This window comes from Sorex araneus, chromosome 7 (assembly GCF_027595985.1).
Source record: "Sorex araneus isolate mSorAra2 chromosome 7, mSorAra2.pri, whole genome shotgun sequence".
In the NCBI taxonomy this organism is placed as follows: domain Eukaryota; kingdom Metazoa; phylum Chordata; class Mammalia; order Eulipotyphla; family Soricidae; genus Sorex; species Sorex araneus.
This window is the reverse complement of record NC_073308.1, coordinates 65,031,230-65,051,053: the sequence shown is the minus strand read 5'-3', so window position 1 is coordinate 65,051,053 and position 19,824 is coordinate 65,031,230. Positions and strand designations below refer to the sequence as shown.

Below are 19,824 nucleotides of genomic sequence, written 5' to 3'. Positions count from 1 at the left end.
AGCGCCTAACTCGCGATCATTCAACAATAATAATAATAATAATAATAATAATAATAATAATTTCTCGAAGACGGAGGAGCAGCGCCTAACTCGTGATCATTCACAACAACAACAACAACAACAACAACAATAATAATTTCTCAGAGACGGAGGAGCAGCGCCTAACTCGCGACCATTCGCGATCACCTTGCAGAAACCGAGCTCGTGCCGAGCTGGCCAGCGGACAGGAAGGACCTGTGAGCCTGTCTATGGCTCACCCCGGCCCAGACAGTGATGCCCGCACTGGAAAGCCAACGCCGGCAGCACTCAGAAGGTACAGGCCGAGCGGCGGTGATGGAAAGAAAAGGTTCCATACCTGAGTTGGAGGGTTTGGAAACTCTTCCCTTGGGGACGGGGAGTAGCAGTAACTCCAGGGACTGCGGCGGCGGCGGTGGCGGTGGGGGCGGCGGGCTGACTTTCTCCGGCTTCTTCTCCGAAGGCGCTGGCGGCAGGGCGTCCTCGGGCACCAGGGACGACTTCTCGGCCAGCAGCGTGCCCGCGGCCCTGGCTGCCACCTCTTTGAGCAGGGCCGCCGAGGAGGTCATGGACGCCAGGGAGAGGAAGGAGCTGGCCGGAGGGAGGTGCTCCTGCCCGGGAGTCGAGCTTCGCTCACTGACTTTCTTGGACAGGGCCGCCAGCGTGGAACTGGCGGACTGGGCGCTAAAAGGGGAGGAAAAGGACTCAAATCGCATGGTCTCCTCCGTCCTGGCGAGAGACTTGTCCTGCAGAACGGCATTGGCTGCGGCCTTCAGTTTGAGGATGGCGGAATCCGGGGACAAGCCGCAGGTGGTGGTTGAGTTAGGCAACCACTTACCTTGATTCCAGATAAAACGGTTACTTGGAGGGTATTGGTCGTTCGGGTCCTGCTTCTCAGCCAGCTTCCTGGCCAGGACGCTGAGCTGCTGGGCATGGTGGGACGGCGGGGAAAAGGAGAGGTTCGCGCCCACGGCGACCGGGGACTCGGCCCTGCCGTTGGCCGGGGCGCCCGCGGCATCGAGCTTGAGGGAGCCGGCCTCCAGCAGCCGCCTCAGGTTACTGCTCAGGGGCTTGGTGGCGCCCGGGGGGTCGTCGTCGCACAGGGAGGACACGCTGGGTGACAGGTGGCCCGGACACTGCAGGGAGTCGCGCAGCACCTCGCCGTCCAGCGCCACCAGCTCCAGGGTGTGGCTGCTGGGGGTGGCGCTCCCCAGGGAGGTGTCGGGCGACGTGGACTGCTCGTGGATGCGGTCCTCCAGCGACAGCTTGTAGTTCTCCTGGACTTCTCCATAGGATGCCTCCGAGGGGGTCTCCGAGGAGTTCCCATACCACGGCTCTCCCTCGCTGAGTTCGCCCTCCGCCTCGTCCTGCCTACTAACATCTGGGGGAATCAAGAAGACGGGGTTTACTCCCAAAGTGAGCAGCAAGCGAGCCGGAAGACATTCAAACGGAGGGGGTGGCATGCTCCCTCTTCCCGGCCCCCCCCCAGAACCACGGGAAAGCAGCCGCCGGGACCCGGTGGAGGGGGGGCAAATGCCCCCCAGGCCAAGGTCATCGATGCCGGCGAGATCTAGGAAACCTTCTGGCTCTTTCTGCAGGCCAAGGAATGGGGGAAAGAAACAGAACCGGGAAGGAGGGAACCGGGACGAGGGGACACTGGAAGAAGCCACAACTCTGGTCAAAACAAGCAGTGGGAAACCTTCAGTGGGGGGCGGGGGTCCCCAGGGGGGCAGCCTGGCAGGAGAGAGACCAGGCCACGGGGGCAGAGCCCCGGGACACAAGCCCCAAGTAAGGGGAATGTGGCTTCTCCATTTTCTAACTCCGTGAGCTGGAAAAGTCACTGGGCTGGTTGGGTAGAAGATACATATTTTTTGAGTTATCCAAAAATGTCAACAATTTTTGACGCACTTCACCCCACGGTTATGAAGATTAAGTGTGTGGTCGTGATTCACCAAGACCTAAGTACTACCTAAAAGGTGAGCACCCTTGACAGGGCTCCTCTGTCAGGTGACACGCCTCCCACGTGGTCCGCGTTATCTGGGCCTGCTTGATTCCAGTCCCCAACGCCCTGCCATCGTCCCTGGGGCTGAGGTGAGCACCTGTGCCCTCCCTCCACTCCGAGACGCCTTTGATCCTATTCCAGCCATTGACTTATGGATCCAGCACAGCCTCCCTCCCTGCCCCAGCTCCAGAGAGGCCCCTGGCCATTCCAGCGCACCTTTGACCTCTGCCCTACCTTTGCTTCAAAGAATTGGCTAGTTTAGTGTGTCCTTCCAAATCCTATTCCTCCTTCCACACCCAGCTCAAAGTTGATTCTCCCTACCACTCACGGAATACACTGCCTCCCACTCCCCCTTTCTCATTCATTCATTCATTCATTCATTCATTCATTCATTCATTCCTGCAACAAACCATAATGCAGCAGGCTAGGAGTGGTTCTAGACGGAACAAGATGAGACAAAATGAAACTCGGGCAGTTTCTGTTCCAATGGAGGAAGACAGCCATTGAGGAAGATGCATACATGATTATCTCAGAGCATCAGCCCCAAAATCAATGATATGGGGGGAAAAAATAGCGAGCAGGACCAGGAATCTATGAAAAGGAGGGGAGTTGCCATGGTAAATAGGGTGGTCAGGATGGGGCTTCGGGGAAGCCCTGACATTTGGGCAAAGACCTAAAAGTGCATCTGGTTCTGGGGCAATTTTCTGGGCAGAGGGAGTCACTGTAAAGGCCTAGGTGCCTTTACTGGGTTTGAGCAAACCAATAGGCCGTTTGTTCCTGAACAGCATGAAGGCCAGTCTGGGAGGAGAGAATGGCAGAATAGGAGAGGAAGTCAGAGGGAGGAAGGGGGACGAGGGTGGGGGTGAGGAGGGCGGGGAGCGGAGCTATTATTAAGGAGAAGTACTACGTGGATCAGTCGGGCACTGTGAGCCACTGAAAGGCCATTAGCATCAGGGGAAACTGGGACCCACTGGCTTGGTGGGCAGAGGAGAGAAATGACAGGAAGCCCCTTACAGGCCCCCTTGGAAATCCAGCTGTGGCTGTTCCATGGGGAACGGACTGCAGGGGGAAGCTGGGCCTCTGGCTGGAGGCTGGAGGCCGGACGCCAGGTAAGAGATGCTGGAAGCTGAGTTCAAGGTGACTGCAGATGGATCGGGAGCTGCAGCTGGATTATGGGCAGATCTGGAATGCAGAGCCAACGCTCCCAAGCTTTGTCTGCATTGATTTTCTGTCACGCTCAAGTATCTGCTTACCTTTCAAAAGGGTGTTCCTTGAAGGCAGGGGTTGCTTTAGTATCTGCATCTCCCACGCCTCGCCTCGCCCAATACTGGTCCCTAGCAAGGCTCAGTGGCTGGGGAGGGATCGAGCCAACGTTCCCCACTGTGCCAAGTTCTGTTCTACAACAGGCTGCTCCGTTTTTTGAAAAGAAAGAGCTAGAATGAGGAACACATGAACTACAAGCTAATACATTGATCTTCTCATGCTATTTAGAGAAGAAATGTCACAAATGACAAATTCTCTTTCACTAAGCTAAAGTTCGGCAACTCCTTCCTGAGATTCGTTATTAAGTTATCAAGAAAATGTAAAATATCAAATGGAATTTGCTGGGGGAAAAAAGCAGATAAAATTGAATTTTCTCTGTTAAAGACAGTCTGGTTCCTTGTGATCTGCCCCATTTCCTTCTTCCCACTTGATTTCAACATTTTTCATCTTTTCTGAAATAGGCGGGTCCCTGAGCTTCTCTTAATGCTCCTCTAAAAGATGCTTTTCACCAAATGTGACACCATCCACATACGTTTCAACAACTGGGCTACATTATGTTCCTCTGGCAAACCATCTTTTTTGATTCCAGATTAAATCTCTCATCCTTCAAAAGAATCATATGGGAGCTATCTAGCCAAGTGTCAGGGCAGAAAAAGATTGAAAACAATCAAAGTAAAAACTACACAGCTATTCCTCCAAAACATCTCTTCTTTGTCGTTTTATAACACTAATTACTACACAAATTAAAGGCACAAACTTTCGTCACACTAAAAGAGATCTAGAAGAATGATCTAGAACCAACGTGTTTCGGGTCAGTTAACAAAGGACATAGAACCAGAATTCTGAGAACCAGAAATATCAGAACCACATGTCCAGTCTTGACATTCTACTCAGACAATGAAATGCTCCAATGAGATGCTTTTGCCCAGTGGGGTGAAAGCCAGGCAGCTAATGCCAGAAGCATGGACCCAACATCTGGCCCGTGGTCACTTGACAAAGTCCCACAGCACCTCTGCCAGATGTTCTCCAAATGGCAACTTTTAGAGAGCTCTGAACAGCTGCTCCAGCCCTGCCCCCACCTCCCCTTCCCCCGTCCCGCCCCCGTTCTTCTACCCTCAACAGAAAATCTCGAGGAAAAAGACATTTTTCACTCTTCCCTCCTATCTCTGCTCCCTCTGCCTTTTCAGCCCAGCATGCCGGAAGTTGATCTAAATGCCTACAGAATCGGCCCATCCATCACTCATTGGCAAAGCCCCAGAGACATTGCTGTGTTGCTAATCCCCTCTAGGAGCAAGAACCCTGGGTATGCGAGAAACTTCCCCTTCCAAATGTGCCGAGGTGGGTAAGTGCGTCAAAGACGACACAGTTGTCAATTCTGGCTCCAATCTTCTCATGCTGGGACAGGGAGAGCCAAGCCTTCTCAAACGAGTCCTTGCCCGAGGGACAGTCTCTGCACCTCGCCAACACGCAAGCCCGCGACAAGCAAACCTGCGCACCAGGTATTCTTAAAGACATGGGTTGTGGAAGATACACTATCATGTCCAGGTATTTTTCAACTATTCTTTCCTCCATTCTTTGAAGATATGATCACCAGAGCCTCTTTCTCTGGACTGCAAGAAAACTAAGGTACATAAAGCATATGTTTAAGCTCCCTAAGTCTCTATCACTTTTTTCTGAAGAAAAGATCGTCTCTACTGAAACTGAGGCTACACGAGTCTTTAAAAAAAAAAAAAGTGCCAAATAACTTTAATGCATGACCCTGAAAGAGAGAGACCAGGAACCCCGAGGCTGAGACATACCTGAAATTATTCTGGCACCACCTGAGCAGAAAAGGTGGGGGAATTTTTCAAAAGAAATGAACACAAGAGATATGGGCTAGAGAAACAGGACAGAGGTTAAGGCCCTTGCCTTACGAGCAACAAGGCTTAGTCCCAGGTTCAATCCGGGTTCAATCCTCAGCACCACACAGGGGCCCCTGGGCAGTGCTGGTCCAACTCCTCCCACCCCCCCAAAAAAAGAGACAAAACCAAGAGAGAGGAGATGTGCAGAGACTTGAAAAAAGCCAGAAGCTCCAATGAAGTTGTTTTTTTTTTTCTTTTTGGGTCACACCCAGCGATGCATGGGGTTCCTCCTGGCTCTGCACTCAGGAATTACTCCTGGCGGTGCTTGAGGGACCATGTGGGATGCTGAGAATCTAACTCGGGTCAGCCGCGTGCCAGGCAAACGCCCTCCCTGCCGAAGTACTGCTCCAGCCCCACTCCAATAAAGTTTTAGTCACAAAACTGCCACGAGCAGGGTTTGTTCTCCCAAGTAGGCATTTCTCTTCCTCCTGGGCAGCTGTTGATTTTCACAGCCAGCTTCATCCAAGTGACTTTCTGGAAGGCTGTTCGGGTTAGGGATCAGGGCTCCCCCGGGGTGGGGACGGGTGTGTGTGGGGGGGGAGTCTTAGGACACCCCCTCTGGCACATTCTCACAGTATCAGAGGATTGGCTTTCTCGAAAGGGAGAACTCAAAAAAAAAAAAAAAAGAAAGAAAAAAAAAGACAATTCCGAAGTCCCGGGATGGATCTGGTGGCCCCTGCTTAACTGCAGCATGAGCTACACTCACGTTCACGGTCAGAGGCGGCCACCAGCAGTCAGAGCTCCAGCTTCCGGTCTGCCTGTCACCGGCCCAGAATGGTGGCAGCGGCTCAGAGGGGCCCACACAGGCTGCTCCCGGAAATGCTTCCTGCACACAGCAGCCCTGGGGTCCACAGCTTCCCGGCCCGGCTCCCGGGGAAGCCTCCGGCGGCCAATGTAAATACTTCCTTGTAAAGACATTATTTTTAACCTCCAGCTTAGGAAGCTGCTTCCCTTGCTAATTTTGCAACAACCTATGTCTCTGGCTGCCAGGTTTACACTCGCCCTTTCGGCTCGCCGCAACAGTCTGTTTTGGTGTTTTTTCACTTTAAATCAGAAGCTCCGAGAATTAAGAATAGAAATAGTGCAATTACAGAATGAAAATATGCTGAATACATTTTGTTTCCATGTGGTGACTATTTCTCCTTTGGGGAAAACAAAACAAAATTCCACTACCTAACACGTTTATTTATAATTCAGTTCTCAAGCAGAAACTTGGTAACTTGATATGCACAACTCACATCGCCTTCTTCCCCCCCCCCCCCTTTTCTTTCTTTTTAACTCAATTCCCTTCCAACTTGACAGTTTCCATCAGAAGCATTTCACTGGGCTAATACTGAACTCGGGAGAAGATGGGGCAGGGCAAGAAAAGACACTACGACAGACAGCTATTAATTGCCACATCTTCTGGCTGAGGTGAGAGTCGGTGGAGACAGCTGTGTAGATGCTCCGTTTCTACCCACAAACCATCCCCACAAGGCCCGGCCCCGCTGGGCCCACAGCCCTGTCCAGAGCAGCGTCAGAGCTGCAAGGCTCCAGCGCTCAGGACTCGCCTCAATGGCGGTGTCTTCTGGTTAACTGTCAAGCTGTCAATACCCGCCGCTCGCCACCATGTCTTCACCTGGAGCCTACCAGCTAGCCTCCCGGCCCTACCAGCTAGCCTCCCGGCCCAGTTTCATGAAAAGATACCCAGTTTGCCTCTTACGACTAACACACGCCTACGGCTGAGCATCTCCAGTCCCTTTGGAGACGGTGGGAAGGATCACAAGGGAACTTGAGGTCCCTCCCGGAGAGTCTCAGTCAACTGGCCTGAGGGTGTGGTGCTGCACGGGCCCCTGGGTGTCAGGGATTACCGGGGCTGCCCTGCAATGTGGAGGAGCCCCCAGGACCACATCTGGCAGCGCTGAGGAGACTCTGGGGCCGCACCCGGCAATGCTCAGCTGGGTCATGAAGTGGGGAAATTGATCCAGGGTTGGCTGCACGCAAGGTCCGAGCATGACCCCTGTCCCATCTCCCCGGCCCCTCTCCGGCTCTCTTTTAAGGCCATCCATCTCCAGCAGTATGACCAGCTGCACTCGTAACGTTCCTCAAATCATAAAATCAATGGCTTCGGGCAAGGCTGTGTAGCGGGGCTTGGAGGGTGTGCAAGAGACGTGTGCATAAAAGGAAAGCAAGTGCCAGTAGCGAAAGCAAAGCTAATGACTGGTTGCACTCAACAGTCCGTCCCGAACACTGACTGAGCAGAGAACTGTTCTCTGCAAGAGGCGCTCGCAGATGCAAGTCTCTGGCCCCGCAGACCCCGCACAGCAGGAAGGGTGGACAGCCCAGCGACAGAGCAGAGCTGTGTGCGCCAAACAGGGACAGAGTCATTCCAGCGACGCAGGTGGCATTGGAAATAGACCCAGAAGGATGGAGGCGATTTTAACACACAGCGCTGGAAATGCACGTCCAGGGAAGCGTGCTCCTCTGCAGCGTGGCGAGAAAGAAGCCATCCCGTCCCGGAGAAACTAAGATCCAGCTGACTGAGGCTGGATAATGAACAATTGTTCATCTTCTTCCTGGTTCACATTTTAAAAACACACCATCGACAGCTCCCTGAAGGGCAGATTTTACCAACTGTCTGACTGCACGCACTACTTTGGAAATGAAATCACCCGACGCTAAATGCCAGGAGGCAGAATCCCCAACCTTGGCATTTTTGAGTTCTGGCCTGAAGTTCTTGCCCCCTCCTAGAATCCTCAGACCCCAGAGGCTGGAAGGGACAACAGGAGCCAATGAGCTCCTTCCCTACCCCAGCCCCGAACAGAGAAGACGGCACAATGGGGCTGGCATCAGCCAGGACGTCGGAAACACCAGCTGGGCTCTTTGTCATCCGCCTCCCAGGTCGCGGCCACCTTTCCCAAGAGGCTGAAATGGAGAAAGGTCACTGCCCTCCCCCCGTCCTGATTGGCCTGTGGGAGGTCATGTTTCCCTCCCTGGACCCGTCAGGGACACCAGAGGGCGGGTTCCACAATTGGCTCCTTGTGGGTCACAGAAGAAAGAAGAGGAAGAGGCAGCAGAAGACAAAAGCAATGACCTCTCTAATATTTAATAAGGATTTCGTAGGCTGCACGTCAGGCTGAACCAATCGGATGCTCTGAAGCATAAAAGGCATCCTCCCTAGGCCAGTTTTACCTGGCAATGTTTAGAGAGGGGGCTGTGCCCAGGCCTGCGAGAAACACAGGGCTCTGGGGCGGGGACCCGCAGCTCTCAGGCAGTCGGGAGTCTGAGATCAGCTCCCAGGCCAGTGATCGGCTCCGCAGGACAAAGCCTCCGAGATCACTTCATGGGAATATCCATGCCCAGGGCACCCGACTGCTGTCAGCGGCGTCCGGGAGAAAATTTAAGAACTGTGAGTTATTTCAAACGGCCAGAGAGGAGAAGACACAGAATTCCTGCCGCCGGTCCAGCTGGGGAAAAGGTGGCACAAGGGCATGGGGGAGTGAGGGGAAGTCTGGGAGGGATAAGCGCTGCAGACCAGAGATAGCAGGAGGGTCACGGGGCAGGACGAGCGTTCGACACGCAGTCGGGGCTCCAAAGGGTTGCCCTGAACGGCCATGGGGAAAACAAAAGCCTGCTCACGCTTTATCTCCAAAGGGAGTCCCAAGCGGTATCTGAGGCATTCCAATATTCTCCTGCCACGGTGCTCATCACAGCCACGGACCAAGAAATCACCCGAGCTCTTCCAGCAAACTGCCTGGCTCCTCATAAAGGCATCCCTCCTGTCCTTAGTGGACCAACCTCCAGTAGATTTTATCATCAGTGGACATCCCAAATCTTGCCTCTTTTCACTGACTCCAACCCTTAACCTGGACCTCAAGGCCATATGTGATCTCTGACCCTCCTGCCTTCTTTCCTACCACTACCTCCCCCTTGTTAATAAAAACAGGCCTCCGCCTCAGGGCCTTTGCACCTACTAAAAATCTGTCCCTGGAATCTTTTTGTTCTCCAAAACTGCCATGGAGCCAATTCCCTGACTCCCTCAGGTCTCCCCTCAAACATGTTTATTAGAAACTCTCTGAGAAAAAAAAGGACTTTATTGTTGGCTGTACCCTCACCACAGAGAATGGGACCGGCCACAAAGCTGGTAGGCAGGTGTTAGTTGTTAAATGTATGAATGAGGAAGAGGCGGAAAGGCAGCCCTGGTCAGCACAGGTATCCCCCATTTTTCAAAGGTTGGCACGGTGCCATTTCCCTCTTACAAAAGACTGACAGGATCAGTTTTTGCTAACAGAAGAGCTCAGAGGAGGACTTTTGCTTTTACTATAAAAGGTGAAAAGCACAAAGAATGTCAGCATTGGCTCGGTGGCAGCCATTGTAAAAGCTGCAGTGTCCCATGCCACGAGGGTCCGGCCCCAAACAAAACAGACAGAGTACAGAGGCATGTAAAACCCCCCATCAGAAGCTAAACAGCAGTGTGGTTTTACATGTTCTGCGTCCTTTGGTCAATGAGTTTGGAGTCTGGGAAGGCTCACAAATTTTCCATAATAAATTACCGGTCACCGCTTCTTCATGATACACTGTTTCAGCGTGCAGAAGGTTTCCTAGTAACACTCAAGTTTTAAACGGTGTGTGGGGTGGTGGGGGGTGGGGAGGTGAGGGGAAAGTGGGCGGGGAGATACATATTGGAAATGAGAACCACTTTCATAATTACAAATAACAGTCCTATTTTTTTCTCATCTGACTTAAACACAAAATAGGCAATACTATTTTTACAAACTTTTCCACCAAAAGTTCCCTTCCCTAGTGGCCAAAGTCAGGAAGCACAGCCAGAAGGATGGAGATACAAGGCAGAAACTCCTTCCAGGAAAACCCAACTTAAGGTTGCAAGAGAATCTGCAATAGTTGTGTTTGTGTTTTCATAACCTACCAGGGCAATTTCCACAAACCATGCTGAACACTGATTCTCCAGGAGGATGTGGGTGTGTCTCGGGGTATTCGTCAGCTCTGGAGAAACACGGAGGTAAGGGAAGCACCAACACAGTGCCAAGCATCCATCACTGATGCTACCATTATCTCTATTGTTGAACACGATGTTGGTGAGGGGGATTGTTCTATAGCTGGAAAGCCTTGCAGACAGAAGCGCGTGAACCCAGTCTGGAGCTGGTGACCCAGAAACAACCAATGATTTTTCCCAGGGTTCCAAAGCTGAGTCCCCAAGTTGACTTACAAACAGAAATAGGACTTCAGTTCAGATGTTCTGACCCAAATACTAGAGTTTTCACTATGAAATCATGGGCTGATTATCATAAAATGCATAAATGAATTCTAGATAAAGGTCTAGAACACAACAGACTTCCAATAAACGTGTCGGAAGAATGAACAATCTTGCAAAGCGAATGTATTAAAATGTGCAAAGCAAAGATGAAACTTAGCAACACGGGCTGAATTGCCAAAGATGTTGAAATCCTAACCCCCAGTATTGATAAATCCGCCTTTATTTGGAAATAGGATGTTTGCTAGTCATCAAGTTAAGATGAGGTCATTAGGTTAAACCAATAAGACTGAGGTTGTTATGAAAGTGGGACATTGGATACTAGACACACAGTTAGGCACACACAAGCAACAACATGTGAAAACTATTGTTATACCCTCCATAAATCACGAACTGCCAGGGAGATATGCAGCTGATCTTTCTCTCTGGTCTACAGAGAGAGCGTGACCCTGCCAACACCATTTTGGTCTTCAGATCTCCAAGACAACACGACAATCCATTTCTGTTGGTTAAACACCCCCCAGTTTGGGGTACTCTGTTACATCCGTCCCCCAAACAAATCTATTTAAATTTGAATGAAGATCTGAGACATACTTTTCTGGCTCTTTTCACTCCTGGATTCTAAACCACATCCTCCATTAGTGCTGTAGATTTTTGTCTCAATTGGGAATACTGTACAAAACGGATCCCACTGCTGCTCAGTATGAAATCCTCAGGCTGGAAGGATGAGAGCAGATAAATAGGTCATTTCTGCCCATCTCCAAGTTCAGCTAAATTCCTTTCAAATGTAAGAACTGGAGAATGTCAGTCATTAAGCAAGAGAAGGGCTCACTTGCTGCGGCTACACAGGCATCTCCTGATGAAAATATACACTTCCCTCCTATGTTATAACAAATCAATTAAGGGTAGTTCAAAATATAGCATGAATCTACTGGCCAAAAGGCCAACCCAGAGACCAAACAGAACTGGTTAGCCCATGGATTGATTACCTGCTCCTTCACCCTTTCATGTACCACCATGTTACAAAAAGCATATAGAATCTGTCCCCTCAAGCAATCAGAAGTAAATTTACCATGGCTACCCCAGCGTTATCACAAAAATTGTCTGCTAAGGCTGATAAATTGGTCGATTATCTGCTTCCTTGACTTTTATTTCCTCTTGTATAAATGTTTTCATCCCAACATTACCAATACCTGTCCTAAGATGAACGATAAATTGCCAAACCACTGAAATCACCAGGAAATTCTTAATAGATCAAAAAAGAACTTAACAACACAACAAAAAGCCTTAATAACATAATAATGTAGCAGGTAGCCTAAGAACAGCACTCTATAGAGAGATAAATGGCTACTTAGTGAAATCTTAGCGTATACATAAAATGATGCAGCTCTTCTCAGGCACTTTTACCAAGCATTGACATCAGGCACCTCGTAATGAAACATATTACGGTTATAATCAAACACTCTTGCCAAAGGAAGTTTCATACAGCGAGTCTTTCATTTACTAAAAAGATCTGCATATTCAGGAAGAAAGGGGTAAGGGACAGGGAATAAGAAACGTAGCATGGGAGACAAGAGGGAATTACCTTTGATTTCATCATGAAATACGTGTGGAACAAAAGCTGTGGGGACAGGAGCAGTGGCAGCTCCTCAGCCCGCACAAACCCACAAAGGACACCGGTGCGATGGAACTGGCGAGAGAATCCCTTACATCCCAAAGACCGTGACACCAAAAGGCAGCTGATCCCAACCACACCCTGCAAACGTACTGTTAACCCACACTTCAGGCCAAAGATTTTAACCTTTAACTCCAGCCAGGGCTTTGTGCCAGGGGTCAGAGGGATGGGATAATTTTGTTTGTTTTGTTGTTGTTGTGGGGACGTCGGGTCTCCTAAGGGGCCACTTTCCATACTCACTCAAGTTCACTCGGCCCCAGTGCTCAAGGCTGGGGTTCAGTGGTGCCAGGGACCACCCCAGCAGCCGACCCCGCCTCATCTCCTGGGCCCTTGGTGCCCTTCTGGCACACAGACAGCAAGTCAAAGGTGAAAGGCCAAAAGTCAGTCAAGATAAGAAGGCTACAAGCCACCAATGGGGCTCAGGAGCAGGATACCCTTAGCAACCGGGTGGCCCGAGGGCTTCATGCCCTCAGTGCTCTGCCGGGAGCCCCGACGGCACGGTCCCTTCTCCCCGCTCTTCTCAAGCACCGGGTCGGGGTTTCCCTCCACAGGCCCCGCCTGAAGGACACCAGGCTTGGCTCCCACCATCACCTTGAGCGCGGCTCAAAGAGAACATCCACTCGCGCCCCACGACAGCGCGGGCGCTTCCGGACAGGCATCAAGTGGAAAGGACGAGGTGGGCACGCGCCCCACGGCCGCTACAGAGGCCAAGCCCCGAAGCAGACGATCACAAGAATCTCTCTAGGGTTTTGGCCGACATAAGGGCACCGTTTTCCGGAAGTGACCTCACTGTTTCGGACTGTGACCTCACCGTCACCGGAAGTGACCTCACCGTCGCCGGAAGTGACCTCACCGTTGCCGGAAATGACCCCACTTTAGAAGTAACCTATTTCCATATTCATGCCCCAGTTCCTCTTGTTTGGTTTTTTTTTTTTTCCCCTTGAGGGTGGAGGATTTTTTTAAAATACCCCCATTTCATGGAAGTACACAATTTCTATTTCTTCTTGGAGAACTTAAAGCTGTCTGGTCGCAATACAATACCCTCCACCAAAACCTGCTATTTGGAAAGGAAGATAAAAATGTAGCGGGCAATTTAAAAGAATTTACTTTGAGGAATAGAAGCTTGTAAAACTCTTTGATGTAAATGTACTCAATTAATCAGAACTCGTTTTAAATTGACATGTTTGAAAGTTAGTTAGAGAAAGCCAAATTCTTACAGTATTATTGTTAAATCAGCAGTAGTGGATCCTGTAAATCTGGCTTGGCAATCTTTTCTGCAAATAGACAGACAGTAAATATGTTATGCTTTGTGGGGCACATACAATCTTTGTTTAGTATTCTTTGATTTTTCTCTTGTTGTTTCTCTCCTTTTCAAAAATAACTTTTTTAAAATGTGAAAATTTGTCTGGAGATATAATACAGAGGTTAAGGTGCTTGTCTTGCAAGCAGCCAACACAGGTTGGATCCCTTGCACTGTCTATGGTCCTCTAAGCATCAGCAGGAATGATCACTAAGCACAGAGGCAGGAGTAAGCCCTGAGCACCTCTCAGTGTGGCCCCCAAATCCCCATCCCTCCCCGAAACAGTGAAAACCATTTTGACTCAGTAACTATACAAAACAAGTTTTAAAGTCAATAGTACTTTTCCTTTATAATAAGAACAATTGTTGGAAATTCAGATAAAAAGTCATTCTTAATCTAGTCACTTGTGTGTCACTAAGCACCTGTGTGACTCAGCTTCCTGTCTATGAAGTGAGGGATTAGAACAGATCCGGGATATATAAACCATCCCTCCTGGAACCATCTATCTCCCACCTTAGTGCAAACCTAACAAACACAGCCTGACTTTGACCTTTTCTTTACGTCAATATGCCCCATAAACAAGTGTTCCTAGATAACAGATACGTAGTTTTAGAAAACTTTGTATTACATGGTTTCAGGAATCTTCCTGGAGGTAATCCTCTACAAAGTTATTATTGAGTCATCAATACTTTCCCAATCATTTTATTAGGTAGATTGGAAATGATTTAAAATCCAATACTGAAATACTGAAAGAAGAGAAACAAAAGCAAGAAAGACCTTACCTTACGGGGTCACCTGCACATATTAAACTTGTGAAAATCCAACAGAAAGCCTTCCCAGAGTCCCATGCATGCTAATGGGAGAGGGTGCAGCCTTGTATCTCTGCTTAAGGATCTGGGGGAGGCTGGTGGGCTAGCAACAGAAAAAACACTGAATGCAGTCCGAGACCTGTTCCAGTCGGAAATTGGAACTTATCGCTGTATAATTTCTGGTGTTTATTTAACGAAAGCTGACGGGCCTACTAAATATTAACCCAAAGAGTAGGTGTCAGAAATTAAGCAGCTCCTTGAATAATGTCGTTTCATTTTCTTTTGTTTCATTGAAATGCTGATATTTAAAAAATGAATCCAACCTGGGCCACTGTCTCTAGCAGAGGTTTCCAAATTTATTTGGTCTATCATCCCCTTTTTAGAAAATAATCATGTAACACCCCCACAACTGTACCTAAATCTACTACTTATTGTCCCACCCCCGCCCCTGGGTTGGGGGGCGTTGTTTTTATCCACTTTGGGAAAAATTGGCCCCATGTCTAGGAACTCCATTTTCCTCCCAACCCCCAAAGATATGCACATAAGGCTCACTAGCATATCTTAGTTGTCCTGACAGTGGTGTGTGTATGTGTGTGTGTGTGTGTGTATGCACTCTTGTAATATAAAGGTTATCCTCTGCAGAGTAGGTCCATATGTTCTGGGTAGCAAATGTTCTGGCTACTCTCAACGATAAAAATTGGTTTGGAGAATGAATCAGTGAATGAATATAAATGATTGTTAAATAATAAGTCTATTTTGGATCCTTATTTAGGTGGTGATGTTGTTTTAAAATAGGTCACAGGAGCTTGACTCTTGTTTGTATCCATTAGCCTATGGTCAAATTGGATTTGTTAAACATCATTTTGCTTAAAGTCCATTTCCAAGAACCTCGAGGACACAGAGAGAGAACTGAGTGTACAGTGATAAACCTGACTGGCACGGAGCACTTGGGCCTCTAATTGCCCGGTGCTTTCCTCCTAACCTAAGGTTCTGATGCTCACTCCTCTCGCATCCGTGGTGGACCCACAGCGAGGACAAAGCGCTTACAAATTGCAAAGCACACACAACACAAACGAGAAAACCACAGACTTTCCACTTTTTAAGCAAATCACATACAAGCATCTTCAAGAATTTACAAGTCAGTTAAATATGGGTACAACAGAATATGGGTTAAAAAAAAAACAACCCGGATCATGAAGCAACAATGTAAAGCAGAAAGGGTACACTTTGGCACCAAACATTCCCAAATGAATCCCATAGTGCTTCTAAGCAGAACTCCTGACCTTCACCATATTATAGAAGACTAGTATTATATATATATATATATAATAAATATGTAATATATAACATGTTATACATGTTATATATAAATATATATAACACACATATATAAGATCACAGGGTTACTGTGAAGATAAATTAGAATTATGTAAGTACCCCGCCTAGAGTTAGCACTCACTGGAAACAGGGTCCCTTCTCTTTCGCTCTCAGACACTTAAAACTTTCAGAGAGGGTATGCGATTTTACACAACCCATCTACCTCAAAACGGTTGATAATGTCATCCAGCTCTATCACATTCACCTCAACCAGAGGACAGGAAACTTCTGGTTGCTCCGACCATAGAATCCAGATGTAGAATGTGCCCAGTCATCAGGAAAATCTTACAGTCTTGGCACCACGTGAGGACAGAGAGAGCACGAGAGCCAATCTCTGAGGGGAGACTCTCCAGTCTGGAATGTGCCACACATTTCCAACCACAAAATTTCTCTCTTGCACTCAGACTGTGGGATCCCTCTGTGGTGCGGGCCCCCGCCACGGTTCCACTCAACACGTCTCCTGAGGGGTATGACCAGCCCTTCTCCCCTCCCCACTCTGCTACTCCCCTCCCCTCTCCGGCCCCGGTTCCTGCAAATGTGGCATGGTCCCAGTCTCTCCTACCCAGCTCCAGGATACAATTCCAGCAACTTTAATTCTCATTTCTGAAAGAGCAACACAGCAGGAGATATTCTCTAATGTCCTTCCCGCCTCTGAAACAGTTTGATTCTGTGACCAGTTCATGTATTCAGCCCAAATCATGGAGCAGTTTCAATTTCCTGAATGTGTAGCATATTGTTCACTGTTTCCATTCATTGATTCAATATTTATTGACCGCCTACAGTAAAGCAGGTACAAGAAAGTATGGGAATGAGTAAGGAGTAGTTCACACCTTGGAAAAGCTCAAAGTCCATAAGCACACAGATGAATAAGCAATAATTATCATCACGCTGGTACTACACAGAGTTTCTGGGTACTGAGAGAGGGGAATCCTAATTCGGCCAGTAGGATGGTACAAGAGCTAGGAAGGGCTTCTCAGAGCACTCTAAGTTGAAGGATAGTAGAGGGCAACAAGTAGATTAAAATATGACTAAAACAGAAAAAAGCAAAGGCCAAGGTAAGGCACGGTGGTGTGCAGGACAGGACATTTTATTTGAATGAAACAAAAACGCAGAAGGAAAAATAACACATAAGGACCCTTGAAACTGAACTGAAAACAGCAACCTTGACCCATCTAGGGAATGCCTGAAGGATCCTAAAGGAAAGTGTTCTGGACTGCACTCATATTTTAGAAAGTCTGCATGGAAACAGTGTGAAGACTGGGTTTCCAGAGGCCAGGGAAGGGGGTGGGGAGAAGAGAGCCAAAAAAAAAAAAAGGAAGGAAAATAGGCAATTCTTTAGAGGAAAAATTAAGTGGCAGAGAGTGGGCAAGACGAATCCTAGAGAGACTCGGTACCAACAGGCTTTGTGATCAACTGGATGTGGGCGGCAAGAGGGTGGATCGAGGCTTCTGTTTCTGCCGTGGGTGAGCGGGTGGGGGCTTGGGGGAGCGATTCTAAAAGAGAACACAGAAAGGGGAGCAACACTCTTGGCTCCGGAGCCTGGAGATCTGAGCCTTCCCTGGCAGCGAACAGCGGCCTCTCCAAGATGAATCGCTCTAGGCCTGTGGTACCCTCTGGGGTTCTTCTCTCACAGCACCAAGAAGGTCACAGGATAAACATGGGGCATCGGCACGGACCGTTGAGGCTACCTAGCTGACGGGGAAGAAAAGTGCTTTAACTTATGAACTTATTTAAAACCTGACTTTGATCCCGGAGAGATGGCACAGGGGTTAAAGCGCTGGCCTTGCATGCGACTGACCCCGGTTTGATGGCCAGCCCTGCGTCCGGTCCCCCAGCAGCACCAGCGGTGAGCCCTCAGCACGAGCCAGGAGGAGCCTCTGTGACCCAAATAAACCAAATCTAACTCTTAGTTGACAACCTCCGTGATAGGGCAAAACACCTATTTTCAACCAAACTTGCAAAGCGAACAGGAGACTGCCAAGAAATCTCGCAGAAGCAGTTTTGGTGAGGACTGTCGATCCGCAGGGTTCTCGGCGAGCACAGCCACCACGCACTACGTGAGAAAATCAAGGAAAGCCAAGGCAGCAGAAATGCAAAGACAGGGGCTGGAGAGATAGTACAGTGGGTAGGGCGTTTGCCTTGCATGCGGCTGACCCAGGTTCAAATCCCAGCATCCCATATGGTCCCCTGAGCATAGCCAGGGGTAATCTCTGAGTGCAGAGCCAGGAGTAACCCCTATGCATCACCAGGTGTGACCCAAAAAGCAAAAAAAAAAAAAAAAAAAAAAAATGCAAAGACACTCTTGTTTCCGGGGGGGACAGCTCAGAGCAGCGGGTCTGACAGAGTGCTCCGTAGATCCCGGGGGTCTCAGAGAGACGCCACTTTCACACCCGGCTTCCTAAGACTCGGACCAGCTCTTCACCTTCTCCCTCTGTGGCCACGGGCCGGGATGATGAAGAGCAAAGGTGGGGGCAACGCTCTATCTTAGGCGCCACTCAAGGCAGAGGCAGCAGCTCACGCTAGATTGCGCTGCAGCCACAGTCCTTGGACTATGATCCCATTTAATGCAGCACTGCCAGAATGCAAGGAAAGGGTCTGGCTGATGGTGTAGGGAGTTGATTCTACAACCTTGAACTGAAAGGACTGATCATTCCGATGCGGCTCCTTGGCGGGCTCTTTCCGAGAAAGGAGCACAGTGGGGCTGAGATTTTAAGGAACTATGCTGGTTGGTTGGCCAATGTGAAAACGTCGGCTTACAAGCCAGAGTTCAAATGTAGGGTGCCTCCTGTCCCCCACTTCAACTTGGACTTCCCAAATGATGCAGGCTTTCCAGATAAGATTGGTATTGGAAGTAGTATGTTTTTAAAGTGTGCAACAAAATAGATCAACAAGGTGGGCTAGAGGATTCACTGAACCAAGCATTTCCCCAGCGACCCCATGCATGGCGTTACATTCATGATGATTCACTCCGAGCGCAAGACAGACAGACAGGTATGAGAGTAACGTAACAGAACACAAAAGGTTCACCGAAATGATGTCAGACTCCCCGTTACAACTAACCTTTACGGAGCTGCCCTTTCAATCTTGGCATGGGATTGTGGACTGCCCACCATTAGTCTGAAAAAGCTGGTACATATAGGAATGAGCCTGGCTATTCTTCATATATTTATTCCATCTCAAACATCGTGTCACAATTGATTGAATGCACCAGCAGGCATCAGAATCTAGTTGTCTTGAACTAAGCCAGAGATGAGAGATTTGCACAAAACATAAAACAATGCCATTCTCAGGCCAGGGGCTGGCTCCGAGGGGCAGGGCGTATGCTTCACGTGCTGGAAACCCAGGTTCAACCCCCCACACCGTATGGTTCCTTCCCCAAGCACGCAAAACCCAAACGAACAAAACTTGCCACCCTTCCAACCAGATACTTCACAAAGGGAGACGTGTCATAAAGATATGCTGACCCAGGGCTAGTGCAATAATACAGCAGGTAAGGCACCTGCCTTGCAGGTGGCTGGCAGGAGTCTGGTCTCCAGCACCCCAGGTGGTCCCCCAAGCCCTGGCAGGAATCATCCCTGAGCTCACAGCCAGGGCACACCAGGTGTGACCCAAACAGAAACAAAAACTAGGTTGATCCCAGCTCCATCCCTGGCACATGGCCCCTCGAGCACTGCATGGCATGACCCTGCCAGCTGCCAGCACACCTGGGTGTGCCCTGACGGTCTTGGCACCATGAACACAAAACAGCTCTGAAGTCTCTGACCTTAGCATGAAAGTACCCTCGTGACCAGCCGGGAAACACCCAGGGTGACACGGAGAACTCCTGAGCATCACTTGGGAGGGCCCTCCCCAAAAATGTCACTTAGAGTGAACATACAGTGGAATATGGGTTAACTTCTTAATAAGTAATGAATTGAGAATAACTGTAGCACTGTAGCACTGTCGTCCCGTTGTTCATCGATTTGCTTGAGCAGGCACCAGTAACGTCTCCATTGTGAGACTTGTTGTTACTGTTTTTGACATATCGAATATGCCACAGGGAGCTTGCCAGGCTCTGCCATGGAGGCAGGATACTCTCGGTAGCTTACTGGGCCCTCCGAGAGGGACAGAAGAATCGAACCCGGGTTGGCCACATGCAAGGCAAATACCTTACCTGCTGTGCTATCGCTCCAGTGAAAAATCACTATTTTGGAAAATAATATTTTATTTCTTTCTTTTAATCTCTTATATT

The 19,824-nt window shown here is 49.1% G+C and overlaps 1 protein-coding gene across 6 annotated transcripts in view; it reads right to left on the bottom strand.

Annotated features, from left to right (window-relative positions):
• ZNF827 (zinc finger protein 827) overlaps positions 1 to 19,824 on the bottom strand; it is a 177,988-nt gene that overhangs the window by 143,054 nt on the left and 15,110 nt on the right. For all 6 annotated transcript variants that reach the window (XM_055144333.1, XM_055144337.1, XM_055144335.1 and 3 more), the window contains exon 2: positions 356 to 1,396. In XM_055144333.1, the coding sequence (XP_055000308.1) occupies positions 356 to 1,396 (1,041 nt within the window). The remainder of the gene's footprint in view (positions 1 to 355; positions 1,397 to 19,824) is intronic.